Source organism: Balaenoptera ricei, chromosome 18 (assembly GCF_028023285.1).
Source record: "Balaenoptera ricei isolate mBalRic1 chromosome 18, mBalRic1.hap2, whole genome shotgun sequence".
Lineage (NCBI taxonomy): Eukaryota > Metazoa > Chordata > Mammalia > Artiodactyla > Balaenopteridae > Balaenoptera > Balaenoptera ricei.
In genome coordinates, this window is record NC_082656.1 from 83,024,864 (window position 1) to 83,038,544 (window position 13,681).

At 44.9% G+C, this 13,681-nt stretch overlaps 1 protein-coding gene across 3 annotated transcripts in view; it reads right to left on the minus strand.

Annotated features, from left to right (window-relative positions):
- TUBGCP3 (tubulin gamma complex component 3) overlaps positions 1–13,681 on the minus strand; it is a 61,356-nt gene that overhangs the window by 18,540 nt on the left and 29,135 nt on the right. The window contains exons 12-17 of one of the 3 annotated variants that reach the window (XM_059902890.1): positions 9,619–9,729; positions 9,191–9,299; positions 5,844–6,015; positions 3,713–3,848; positions 2,822–2,890; positions 140–275 (exon numbers count right to left, since the gene is read on the minus strand). In XM_059902890.1, coding sequence (XP_059758873.1) covers positions 140–275; positions 2,822–2,890; positions 3,713–3,848; positions 5,844–6,015; positions 9,191–9,299; positions 9,619–9,729 — 733 coding nt within the window. Of the gene's footprint in view, positions 1–139; positions 276–2,821; positions 2,891–3,712; positions 3,849–5,843; positions 6,034–9,190; positions 9,300–9,618; positions 9,730–13,681 lie in introns of all 3 variants that reach the window. The other 2 variants (XM_059902889.1, XM_059902891.1) reach the window with 2 other exon arrangements.

A 13,681-nucleotide genomic window follows, 5' to 3' on the forward strand; every position in this document is an offset into this window, starting at 1 on the left:
TTACAAATGAGCCTCTTCACAAAAGACAAATCCAAAAGCACAGGAAACCACTTTTCAATTACTTTAAGAACACTTTTGTTTTTGCGAAGCTGCTGGAAACCAAGGGCCAGGCGGAGACACGCCCTCTGCCGGGGTTTACCTGGCATATTTCTCAGGAGCTTGGCGTTGCACATGTGCCCCTTCCGGATGTCAGTGAGGATGTACTCCATCCGCTTGGCCCTCCAGAGGAAGTTAAACACTCTCAGGTAGTGGCTCATACACTCTCGAGTGAACACCTGGGAAGAGCAGAACACAGGCTGACAGGAACCTGTAAGGTGAGGGTCCTCCCAGGGCAGGGCTCAGTCTTTTTTTTCCTTAAACAGAAAGCCAGAGAACACACAACCAGCTCTAACACGTTCTAAGTAGTAGGTAAGCAACCAGCACAGCCCACTTCAGGAAGGCGCCATCACACAGCAACCACGCTGATCGTTTACGTGTCAGAGCACATTCAACGGACCTGACGCACAAAAGTTCAGTGTGACCGAAATTCCTTACACCTATGAACTGTCTAGAGCGGGGACGTTCACATCCCACTGCATTCACACAGGGAAACAGCACCCACAGGACGTGGTCCCTCAGTCCATCACTTACTGCAGAATAAAGTTCGGAGGAACATTCAACAAATAAGCTCCTGACACCTCATGTAACACCCTGGAGATCAAGGGTAGAAATAAATGGATTTTATCCTGCCCATTGTCAAAATGACATTTGTCTTTCCAAATCCTTCTTCACAGAATTTGTAAGAATCTAAAATAATGCTGTGTTATAGAAGATATAACTATGTAACTAAGATATGTACCCATTCTAATTAAATTCTATACAAAAAATGACAATTTCAGTGAGAATAGAAAGGAAATAGAGATTAATATAGTAAATTAAACAGGGAAAAATCAGGAAATCCATTTGCTTCTAAAATCTGATTCTAAAACCATAAATTTTTAAATAAAATAGCCCTCTTTTTATCTTTCTAGCAACTTCTGTATCCAACTGCACAGAATTTAATGTGATAGTTAAAAATTATTTCCATTTCTAACGTTAGTCTGATTATCTGCAGCTGTTCAATAAAACGGCTACAGGTACAGCCACTCCACTGAGAACATGCCAACCCAGGACGTGTGCCGACCCTGGGACTGGAGCACAAAGACCAGACGGGCAAGAGGCCACGCCCCGTGTGAGTCCTGGGCAGACTCCAGCAACCAACTACAAGACCTCTTCTCCTTCCAATCCAGCCTCTCCCGTCGGACCATCAACCCACTGGAGTTGGCAAGGAAATGGACGCCTATGAGCCACAGGTAGGGATCTATCTTAAATTTCTTTTTAAATACATCTATGATATAAACTTCTTTTCTTGACTCTACTAGAGCTTTTAAAAATCTAAAATCTTGAAAATATAACATAGCGTGATCAATTGTTTATGCACAAGGTATGCAATGCGTAACTTCGATACTCTCAGTAAGATGTGCAATATCATACAATAATTAAGTAACCGTGTATACAGACCATGTTCAGTGTATCTACTACTCCAGGCACCTACATTTTGTGAAATAATCGATGCAGCTGCCTTCACTATGGTATCATTTATACTATGAAAAAAATAATATGTAAAATATGCAATATTAACAAGGTAGATAATAGGAAAGTTTCTAACATAAATAATTTGTTAAAATAGCCTCTTTTTTACATTATAATTACTTAAAACTATTTATGACATACATCAAAGGAGAAAAAACTAGTTTGAATATGACCAAAAATTAAGTTTGAGCACAGTTATGTATTGAAAATGTAGTAGCTTTGATCTGGTAAAATTTAAACACGGGGAGTTTATGTGTAAAAAGCCTGCCCCAGGAGCCACCGCCTCACAGGAGACAGACAGAGCACCTGCCAGAGCAAAGCCGTCAGCCCAAAGGGAATGCAGGAGAGCCTGGCCTCGGCGCAAGCTCTCCAGCAGGAGGCGGGCCCATGTCACACCTGGAGAGGAAGGACAGCCACAGACTCCAGCTCCGCCAAGACCGCTCGGGAGACACTGTAGAGCCAAATTACACTGCCTCTTAACAAAATATTTTCCCAAGAAGTAGAAGAAATGCATGTCCTTCTTCAATATTTCAGATATGAAAGTGACTGAGATAAGTTCAAAGAGATGCCTTGCTCAAGGAGAGTTCACTCAAGTCTGAATAAAGAAAAACTGAGCACTCAAGAGGGCATTTTAATTGCAGACACACAAGAAGAGAGCTGTGCTGGTCAATCCTTTATGATCTGGGAACCATTCAAGGAAATAGTACTTTTCTTTAAACACAGTGAAAGCACTATGAACAATAGGACAGCTATTTTCTCATCAGTTTAAATGAATACTAAATATCAAATTTTATCCAAGTAGTAAAAATACAACTCCACTAAAATACTTTATAGTTCCCTTCAAATTATCCTAAATTAGTCACTACAGTCTAAGAATAATGGAACAAAATGAATAACCCATTTATTAAGTACTTGCTGAAACCTATGATAAGAACAAATGATACTAAGAATTCTTAAAATAATCCAGCACTTCAGCACTCATTAGTGACTGTTGCACGCACACACACACACACGCACGCGCATGCATGCACACACACACACACACACACACACACACACACACACACGACTCTGGCTCAAGCATTCATTCAATGGATGCATCCGGGATACAAGCGAGCACTTCACGCGGTGCTCTAGAGAGAAAGTGGCTCGGAAGCAACAGGACGTGCAGCCACCCAAACAGCTATGACGGCGCCCAGCGGGATCTTACGGTTGCGATGGGCCCGTCGACGTGGTAATCCAGGCTGAAGACGTCCCAGCCGGTGTCACCTGGAGAGACCTGAGCGCAAAAACAAACACACAACTGCAGGGCTTCCCACCACTGTGAGGCTGTCGAGTCCTCAAAGAAGAGGCATTAAAATAAAGCCCAATTTTTAAAAACCACTCAGCAGTTTTGAGCGTGAGCTCCATGACAGCAGAGGAGGGCATCTTTTGTCCACTCCTGTACCCTCAGCATCTAGACAGTGACAGGCACATACGCGGTGCCCTGCAAATATTCTGGAATAAAGAGCATATTTTCAATGAATATTGTAAAATCAGTTTTAACATTCATCAGCATTTTCTCAAATGACAAAAACCCACTGCCTTTTGGGTTCCTAACCCTTAAAAGTAAACATTTGTTAAAAACCCACAGGTTCTGCTAATGGTCCTCCATCATAAGTAAGCAAACAGTGTATTATGTTTATGAAATACTCATTCCCCTAAAAAAAGTCATCTTCTACCAACTAAAACTAAACACCTCTATTTGTGATCAATGCTACTGCGATCTGTCACCTCTGTGCCCGGTATCGTCACCAGCAGCAGCAGTGGTGGTGACTAAGTGTCCACGTGGCCAGGCCCCAGGACAGAGCTGCATGTCCCCTGCCCGCAGCCCTGGGGGCCCTCTGTCAGGAGAACACACTGAGGTGCGGGGACCCGTCTGAGGCCACACCACGCCAGGCCACTGGGCAGGGATTCCGACGCATGGTGGCCAGCTCCCCCCCCACCAGAGCGGAGCAGCGAGGAGAGGAGAGGAGAGGAGAGGGCAGAGCGGAGCAGCGGGGCCTCAGGCCACATGGAGGGCATCAGCGAGGAGCCCCGGGTGGGACCAGAGCTGCGGTACCTCCAGCAGCCTCACATCCAGTCTTCTGAGGGCCTCAGGGCTGTCAAACTGGGCGTTGGTGGCTCTGACAGCTGTTTCAAGAATTCCAGTCAAGTTGTGTTGGTACAAAGTCGTAGCCGGACGGGCAAGTTCTGGTCTTAACAGATTTTTGTAAAAGTAAAAGAGAATGTTACTTGAATTCTTAATGCACTTCCTAAAAACTTAAAATTATAAAGAGTTCAAATTACAAAACCTAAAAGGACAAATGGAACCAATACAACACGGTAACAAAATGACTATAAAATTTGAATGCTACAGAATAAACTATAAATAAGATTTCATCAAGTATTTTGGGGAGCAAAACACTTCTTTAAAATTAATTTTGATTCAGCTTAAAATTGAAAATCCTTAAGTGAGCCACGCATGTTAACAAATACAGTTTTCAAACTTAAGCCTGGTCTACAGTAGCATGAACTACTGTAACTTCCTGTACAAATCCAATGGGCAGAAAGGACTAGATTAAATCAAAACAATTAGCTGTGTGGATACCATGATTCTAAAGGCTAAAAACTACTGCATTACCAGCAAACATTTAAGGGTTACTGACATCTGCGTTCCTAAATATGAAACTGACATCTGCGTTCCTAAATATGAAGCTAACATTTCTGAGATCCGCCCCAGGTGTGCGCAGGGTGAAAAAGGGCCAACAACGTCAGTGTCGCTCAAATAAATCTGAGGCAAGCTAGAGACTGATGACATTCCCCTTTTAAAACTGGAAACTTAAAACAGGCCTTTGAGAAGAAATAAATTTTTCATTTACTATCAAGGATGAGACACTTTGATTATTAAAACCCAGCATAAGGCAAACACGGGTAAGTCAGCTAAATGATGCGATCTGCAATGTGGCCATGGCCTCTAAACGTTCACAAAACACCTGCTCTCCTCCACCCCAAACCTGCACACTTGCCCCACCACCCCCTGGGCCACTGAAAGAACATCTCCCCCTAAAAACTCATCTCCACCCACTCCCCACAGGTGCTGCCCTGGGACCAGTACTTAAGTCACCAGCAACCCCCTTCCTAACAGAGAGCAGAAAGGCTCCTTCAGGAAGTATAACCACCAAGAATTCATGTTCAGCAGATCATCAACTCTTTCATGAGCTAATTCCTCAAACAAGGTTACCCCTGAGCCTGCTATGTGTGCCCCCAAAACTCAATCATCTTTCGTACTGAAGACGGCCTTCTGGTTGGAGGTGGAACTACGGCGCTTCCGTGGCTGAAGCAGCTTCTCAAGTGCAGTCCCCACACCAGCAGCTTCCCCTCGGCCGGGACCCTCCTAGGGACGCACCGTCCTGGCTCCAGCCCAGAGCCACGGAGCCGGCTCTGCGGGCAGGCCCGGCCGTCCAGTCCAACAGTCCCTGGAGGGGATTCCGACACACATGGAGTCTGGGGACCAAAGGCCTGAGACACTGCTGGACTGACACAGGCACGACTGAAGTGTCCCAAAGGCAGCGCCAAGAAGCCACACGTCCAGTCCTAGGCGCCCGAGTCCACGCTGTGCCCACCCTCGGCTGCCCGGGGCCCGGCTGTCTCCTACAGAGCTGGCCCTCCTGTCTCTATGGCAGGAAGGAGGGACACACACTTCCTTCTAGAAGGGACAGTGCCAGGAGGAACGTCATGGAACTGAATGGAAGGAGTAGTTCTACGAAGAACTACTAACAGAAGAGACAAACTAATGGAAGTTTGTCCTATGAAGTTGTTTTGTTTTTTTGGTTTTTTTAGCAAGAAATAATGTAAACTAAAAACATGGAAGAAAAAGTTCCATTTTAAAACATACATTTTATTTCGCAGACTACTCTCAAACTGAAGCTAAGCTAACCGACCACACCACGCGCCCCTCATACCCCTGCTGGTCGGTGCCAGTGCTCAAGAGGCACACGAGCCCCGCGAGTGAAGCACAGGACAAGAACTAAAGGGACATTGGCTTGATGATGCGACAATTTTCTCTCCTCGGATTTCATCTTCCCAACGTTCTATGAGAATTCAACACATTTCCTCTAATGTCGCTTATTCTTTTAAAGAGAAACTGTAAAGCTCTTTATCATGCTGAACTCTACTGCACGTTTACGAGAAAACCTAAAGAGCCTTCTTACTTGAGCAAATCCATTAAGTGCCTGATAAAGTCTCCTTGACCGAGCAGCAAGTACCGCCGCATGGCCTGCATGTGGTCCAGCAGGCTGTACTTCTTATTCAGAACATCCAGTAGGTACTTGCTGGTCTCAAAATAAGCCGCGTCAATTTTCCCCTGAAATGCATTTTCCAAATCTGTGAAAAAATCTGCAGCTGTAAAGAACAAAGGGGAAAAGTACGCATACGTACATAATCTGCATTTTACGAAGGAGGAATGAGAGACTCACACACACACAAGTCACTCCACACCTGCTCACAGCTTCGCTGACAGGCCGAGGGCGCAGTCAGGAGGGCAGACCAGGAGGGCTTGTTTGTTCTTCAGAATAACGGTCCCGTTAAGAAAAACCTATTTTCGGGCTTCCCTGGTGGCGCAGTGGTTGAGAATCTGCCTGCCAATGCGGGGGACACGGGTTCGAGCCCTGGTCTGGGAAGATCCCACATGCCGCGGAGCAGCTGGGCCCGTGAGCCACAATTGCTGAGCCTGTGCGTCTGGAGCCTGTGCTCCGCAACAAGAGAGGCCACGATAGTGAGAGGCCCACGCACTGCGATGAAGAGTGGCCCCCACTTGCCACAACTAGAGAAAGCCCTCGCACAGAAACGAAGACCCAACACAGCCATAAATAAATAAATAATTTAAAAAAAAAAAAAAAAAAAAAAGAAAAACCTATTTTAGTAGTGCTGCTATTCTAATTATACATTACTGCGGAGAAACTAAGGTGTCCACGGTGAGGAAAACGTAGCTTTCTGTAGAAGGGGAGGTCGGCTGGTGCAGTAACGTGAGGGCGCCAGGCGCTGCGCTGACCACGGTCACATTTGGGGGATGGGGGAGGGGGAGGGGCAACACAAATTTCTGTTGATCTGTGTCATTTTTAAAATGTCAAGATCCTCCCCCAGAAGTGTTCTTGCTGTACCATTGCTCGATTCATGAAGGGTTTTCACGCCAGAGAAAAGGTTTAATGCCAACCAACGGCAGCCAAAGCGCCTGTCAGACGACACCCGACCCAGAACCTGCTGGCCGGTCTCTGTTCCTTATGCTCCCACAGGAAAACATCTACCCTTAGCTCTCTAGGCTCCCTTTTAAATTTCCAAAGTTTTTCCCATATGAGAAATATAAACGTGACTTTTCCCACTGCTGTTTGTATCATTACTAGCAGCCCTTCCGAGTCCGCGTCTCTCCTCCTCCCGGCGGCGCTGGCAGCCGAAACCCCCTCGCTCCGCAGAGGGTAGCAGCGGGGAGAGCAAGGGTGGCTGACTGAGGCAGAGCAGCAGCGCTCTGTGGCCCCCTCCTGCCTGCCCGCCGCGCGCCGGGCGCTGGGCGCTCACGGGTGCTGGCCTCCGCTGCGGGTCTCCACGGCCGGCCGGGCACAGCACTCGTCCTCCCTGAGTGCCATCTTCTCCGGCCACTAGGGAAACGTCGAAAGGCATCAACACAACTCTTCACCGGGCTCCTCCTCCTCCTTCTACCTCCTCAACACAGGTGTTTCCAAACATTCTGTACTGGGACCTCCATATTCTAAGAACTAACCTGGCATCTCTGAATCCCTAAAACGTTTACACAGAACAGTGCATGTCAAACACACCTGAGACGGGGAGCCAGAGGGGTGAGAGGGAGATGTGTCTGGCCCGCGGCTGCAGCCGCCGCCTTGCCCTGGAGCCCTGGCCTTAACCGCATGGCGACACAGGTGCGACCACATCTCCCATCAGCCCTGACCTTGATCTGGATTTTCAGTACAACTCCAGCACATTCTGGAATCTCCCCTAGTGAGCCCTCTCAGATGCTGAAAATCAAGCTGGGCCAAAAGGAACACAAGAAGCTGCTCAGCATCACGACTCATCAGGGAAATGCAAACCAAAACCACAGTGAGATGTCACCTCGTGCCTCTCAGAATGGCCACCGTGGAAAAGTCAAGAAATCACAAGTGCTGATGAGGACGTGGAGAAAAGGAAACCCTAGTACAGCGTCGGTGGGAATGTAAATTGATGCAGCCACTGTGGAGAACAGTATGGCGGTTCCTCAAAAAATTAAGAATAGAACTACCATACGACCCAGCAATTCACATCCAAAAGGAAATGAAGTCAGGATCTCAAAGGAATCTCTGCACTCCGTGTTCACTGCAGCATTACTGACAAAAGCCAAGACATGGAAACAACCAAAGTGTCCACGGACATATGAATGGATAAAGAAGATACAGTGTACATATCCAATGGAACATAATTCAGCCGTAAAAAAGCAGGTGCTTCTGCCACTGGTGACAACATGGATGGACCTGGATGACATCATGCTGAGTGAAGTAAGCCGGAGAGAGAAAAGAAATGCTGTACGATCTCACTTACCAGTGGAATCTAAAACAGTCAAACGCATAGAACCAGAGCGTAGAATGGTGGTTGCCAGGGACGGTGGGGAGGGGGAAGTGGAAAGGTGAAGGTCCAAGGGTACCAAGTTTTGATTATACAAGATGCATAAGCTCTGGAGACCTGTATACACCAGATGGCATAGTGCCTACAGCTAGCAGTACTGCCCTGTGTACTTCAAGCACGTTATCTGTACACCTCATCTCATGTATCACTTTCTACCATTTACTACTTATTATTTCACTTTATTGTACGTTTAATCTCCATTCCTAGAGCACAGTTCATGAAAAGCATCATCATGGTGAATTCATACCATCTCCCCTACAGCTACCACAATGCCTCACACAAAATAAACTTGAATGAGTCAAGACAACAGTATAAGTAACAAATGTAGCCAAGACTGGACAGCTGTCCGTTAAGTCAGCCACGCAGAGAACACATGAAATTACTGAGGATGGGGCAGGCAGCAAATGGGGAAACTGGCAGAGAGGAGAGTAGGAAATGAGGCAAAACCACGGAACGGTTAACAGTGCGGCATTCTGAATACATAAACGCTGGGAATCCGTGCTGATTTCTGAACAAGCCTCTGAGTTCATTAGCAAGTGTTTCCTTTATTTCCTTACTTTGGCATACTGTCACTGCATCACAAAAAAAGTAACACAAGTTACCAAGGAGAGTAAAATAGCTACACCTAGTTATTTTTTAACTGTATAAGAAAGGAAATTCAAAATTTACACAGTAATAGATATTTTATATGTATCACACTGTGTATTAAGGCATCTTAGATAATAATTCCGAAAATCTGTCAGTCCTATTGAACGAAACATACTTCAAGCAATATATAGCACTGTCACCACCATCATCACCAGCGTCACCCCGACATCACCACTATCACCACCACCACCATCATCACCACCATCGTGCCATCACATTATCACCACCATCATCGTCATCATACCGTCCTGGGGTGATTCTGCAGACTTGGTCACAGCTATCATCTTTGTAGTGGGCGTCTGGTCATGACAAACCTGGTGCAGAAAATTTATTGATTTTCCTATCAAAAGGACCTAAAAAAAGGAAAATATTCTAGAGTTACCTTTATTCGAAATTAAAACGATCAAACATCCAAGCACTACAAATTATTCTATTGACTAAAAACTAAATAATAAGAACATCTGGGATAGTATCAAGTGAACTCCAGGAACTGAAAAAATTGTTATTAACAAATACATATTAATACGTTGAGGCAGTCAATTAACATATACTTCATCTCAAGAATGTAAATCCTAAAATGCCACAAAACTGTGTTAACTGAAGACTGGTTTTGTCACCGGATGCAGGTAAATACAGCATTAGCACATCACGGTCACAGCAGTCGCACCCCACCTTCCTGGACTGGTCCATCGTCATGAAGGACGGGATCATCGACTTCCGCAGGGTGTACTTGTCGTGCCACAGCCGGTCTGTCTTCACCGTTGGATCTGATGCTACGAAAAACTGAAAGGAAAGAGGCAGTGAAACATTAAAAAGTGATATTTATGGCGAAATATTAGCTAACAGCAACATCAAGAAATAAGTAATTCTAGGAAGCAAAATTCTCTCCAGATATTGGGAGGCTTACCATTTATACAATAAATCTTATTTTAAGAGGCATTTTGATAGATCTCTCTAAATGGAATCACTTCTTCCCCACTTTTTAAAACCAAAATATAGTGAAAATAAGATAAGCTTTTTCTCGAAGACACGTGGTCGCCCTTGTAAATATAATAACAATCACAGCCTCTGCTGTGTACATCATGGATCTGAGTGTGAGGCCTGCCTAATCCACACGGACTCTTCACACAACCTTAGGAAAGGCACACAGGCCTCTGGGGCTGTTTGAGTATTCAATTCAAGCCAATTCAGAGTCTTCCTCTCCTCCTCCTACCAATCAGCTGCGTCTCGTCTCCTCCTGCCGCTGTGCCGCCGCCGGCAGAGGCCCCAGGTCCACCCGCAGCACTGCAGGAAGCGACCTTCGCGTGGCGCTCTCCCCGAAACCCACTGCGCTCGGAAGCTTCCCCTGTTCACTTCCTCACCTTCCCTAACCCCGCCCACCGGCCTGTTCCCTGACATCCAAAAGGGTACGGGTGCTAAGGAGAAAACTAAGCTGCTGTTGTTTCCAGCCCGTTTGCTACCACGCCGAGGCCACTCTCCTTTTTCAGCCATAGTCCTAACAGACTTGTGCTTTTATTTCTATAAACTCGATCTCTAACAGCAGAACTGCTGAGTCCAAGTAATTTCTAATTTTTATAAACAATGCCAGATCTCCCATCCAAACGGCCCTGTCAACTGACCCTCCCACCACAGGAAGCTCTACATTTCTGCATCCTTGCTCGGTTTGAATTTTGCCAATCAGGCAAAATCATGGTTGCTTGTACTGTTCTTTTACTGACAACAAAGGAAGTTGGGCCTATTTTCATAATGCTGATTGCCACATGATTTTCTCCTGTGAATTGTCTTTTCATATCTTCATCCCATCTTTCTACTGTCTTTTTTTACCAATACACAGAGGCTCTTTGTTATATAAGGGAGAGTGACCATTTGTGAATCATTAAGAATTACAAATGTTTCCAAATTAATGGCTTGCCACTGTTTATGGTCTGCTCCATGTTTTGTCTTGTTCTTTCTGGGTCAGATTGGTGACTGTCTTCCTTTATGGCTTCTGGGTCTCCTGTCTTCCTAAGAGCTCCCCATCCTAGATTACAGAAATATTCTCCGCAATTTTAGTAAGTACACTGGGCCCTCTGCATCCATGGTTGGGTGAATCCACGGATGCAGAACCCAGGGATGCGGGTGGGGTGGGTACCACACCATTTTACACAAGGGACTTGAGCATCTGCAAATGTTTGTCTGCGAGGGTCCTGGAAACAATGCCCCATGGATACCGAGAGACAGCTGTACTCCCGCTGCGCTGTTTTCGTTCCCTAGATCTTCCGTCCCTGCACACAGGCGACACTGGGGTCTGTTTCCTTCTGGGCTGCATTTTCTCTGTACTGGCCAGGCCAGCACCTCTTATTTAATACAGCACCCTTTCCTCTGAGCTAGCCTCCTCACCAGGAGCGATCATTACAGTCACTTACATCGAAAGATTAAAAGGGGAAAAACTGACTCCACCAAGAGACGCTGAGGAGTGTCTGATAGTATGTTTACACCCGTCCACGGCGACCAGTTAGATGCACTGGAGTGCATCTGGTGCTTCGCTCCATCTCGGTTACTATCCCTCCCGGCGTCCCGTTGCCCGTCCTGGGAGGGCGGAGTGCCTTGAGCTGACGCCGCGTCCTTCAGACTCCACGCGAGGTGCCTTCCCTGCTGCCGGCCTGATCCAGGCTCTAGGTTCCTAAGTGTTCATTGCTCCCCCGACCTAGAATCAGCCACTTCTCCAAGGAGCCCCAGTCCCTTTTGGGGAGAAATGGCATTTGGACCACAGCCTGGGTACTCGGCAGTACTTTCAGTCAGCAGCTGGATGTCTGAGACGCAGCACCGGCAACGTTGCACATGGCAGCCTGGTCCTCCCACTGGACTGTAAAATCCATTTAAGTCCCAACATACCTAAATGCCTTTTTGTTGATTTTTACGTAAAGTCCAAATCACCAATTGGTGAATAACACACAACCCTGTCTACAAAGGTGTGTCTGCAGATACAAAATGGATTTAAAGAATTTAAAAAATATTTTTAGCAAATATATAGCAATACAAAATTAATAGTTTCCTAGCAAAAAGTAAATAGCCAAAATAAACCTAAGGAAGGGGCTTGAGAAACAGAGAAGTAGGGAGGGAGAGAGAAGACTCTAAAAAGAGCAGTATCTGTAGAAGAAATCAGAAATGTAAACTGCTATCACCAAGACATGGGGCCTACTAAACTGTAAAAAAAGGTATCTTTCTTATATTATTCTAGACCACAGAAGAATGTGCGGTACCTGTTTATTTAATGAATCTCGTTTAACACAAGCTAATCCTGATAAAAATAATGCCCCAAATGGAAACTACAGACCACTTTCATTTGTGAATACAGATGAAGAAAGTTTGAGTGAAACATTATCCTTGCGTTACAGGAATAAAGTATTTTGGGGCACAACATACTTCTAATACACACTAAATGTGTAAAAATGAATTACACAATATTATCATGTAGTCATTCAAAATGAAGTTTGGGAATTCCATGGCAGTCCAGTTGTTAGGACTCAGCACTTTCACTGCATGGCCTGGGTTCAATCCCTAGTCGGGGAACTAAGACCCCGCAAGCCACGTGTCATGGCTGGAAAATAATTAATTAATTAATTAAAATGAAGGTTGTTAACTATCAGAAGCCATTCTGAGAATCTGATGAAAACTACAGATTTTCTTCCCAGGAAAAAAAATGCTTATATCCACAAAATACACAGTTTTATGTGCTATTCAGGAGTTTCAGAGATCACATTTTAAGAAGCCTTGGTATAGAAGAATAATGTTTAATGGCATGAAATTATTTTCTTTATTTACTTCAAGTAAAAATAGAGGTCACAGGACTTCCCTGGTGGCGCAGTGGTTAAGAATCCACCTGCCAATGCAGGGGACACAGGTTTGAGTCCTGGTCCGGAAGATCCCACATGCTGCGGAGCAACTAAGCCCGTGCGCCACAACTCCTGGAAGCCCATGTGCCGCAACTACTGAAGCCCACGTGCCTAGAGCCCATGCTCTGCAACAAGAGAAGCCACCGCCATGAGAAGCCCACGCACTGCAACGAAGAGTAGCCCCCGCTCGCCGCAACTAGAGAAAGCCCGTGAGCAGCAACAAAGACCCAACGCAGCCAAAAATAAATAAATAAATTTATTTTTTAAAAAAAATAGAGGTTACAAAATACTATGTGTGGTATGATATACACACACATAAAAATATATAAAAAGGGGATATACAAAAATATTAACAGAGGTTATAGGTTCATGATGAGATTCAATAAATTTTAATTTTCCCCTCCGTGTTTACATACTCGAAAACGTTTTAATTGCACATTTTTAAATCAGGAAAAAATACTGTTCAAAAGAACTGAGTAATTCAAGCCAATGAGTGAACATATGGTACAAGTAAGAATTTTTTTAGAAACACTGTTTTCCCAAGGCGATGAACTAAAAAAGATTTTTTTTTTCCTGTTCACAGAAATCTACTCCCAAGGGTAACTATTTAAGGAAACAAAATTTCTAATGATGTTAAGGTCTTATATTTGATCCTTGTATTTGATCCTAGATGGTATCGAGCCATCTAGGATCAAATACAGCCAGTTTCCTTTAAGTAGGTATCTGAACAAATGCCAACATTTTTATGACCATGAGGATGAGACTGCTACATTTATTTCCAACTCATATTCTTATCTTTAGATATCAATTTAAATTATGAAAGTATTTATTGATATTCCTTTTTTTAGACTTTTTTGGAT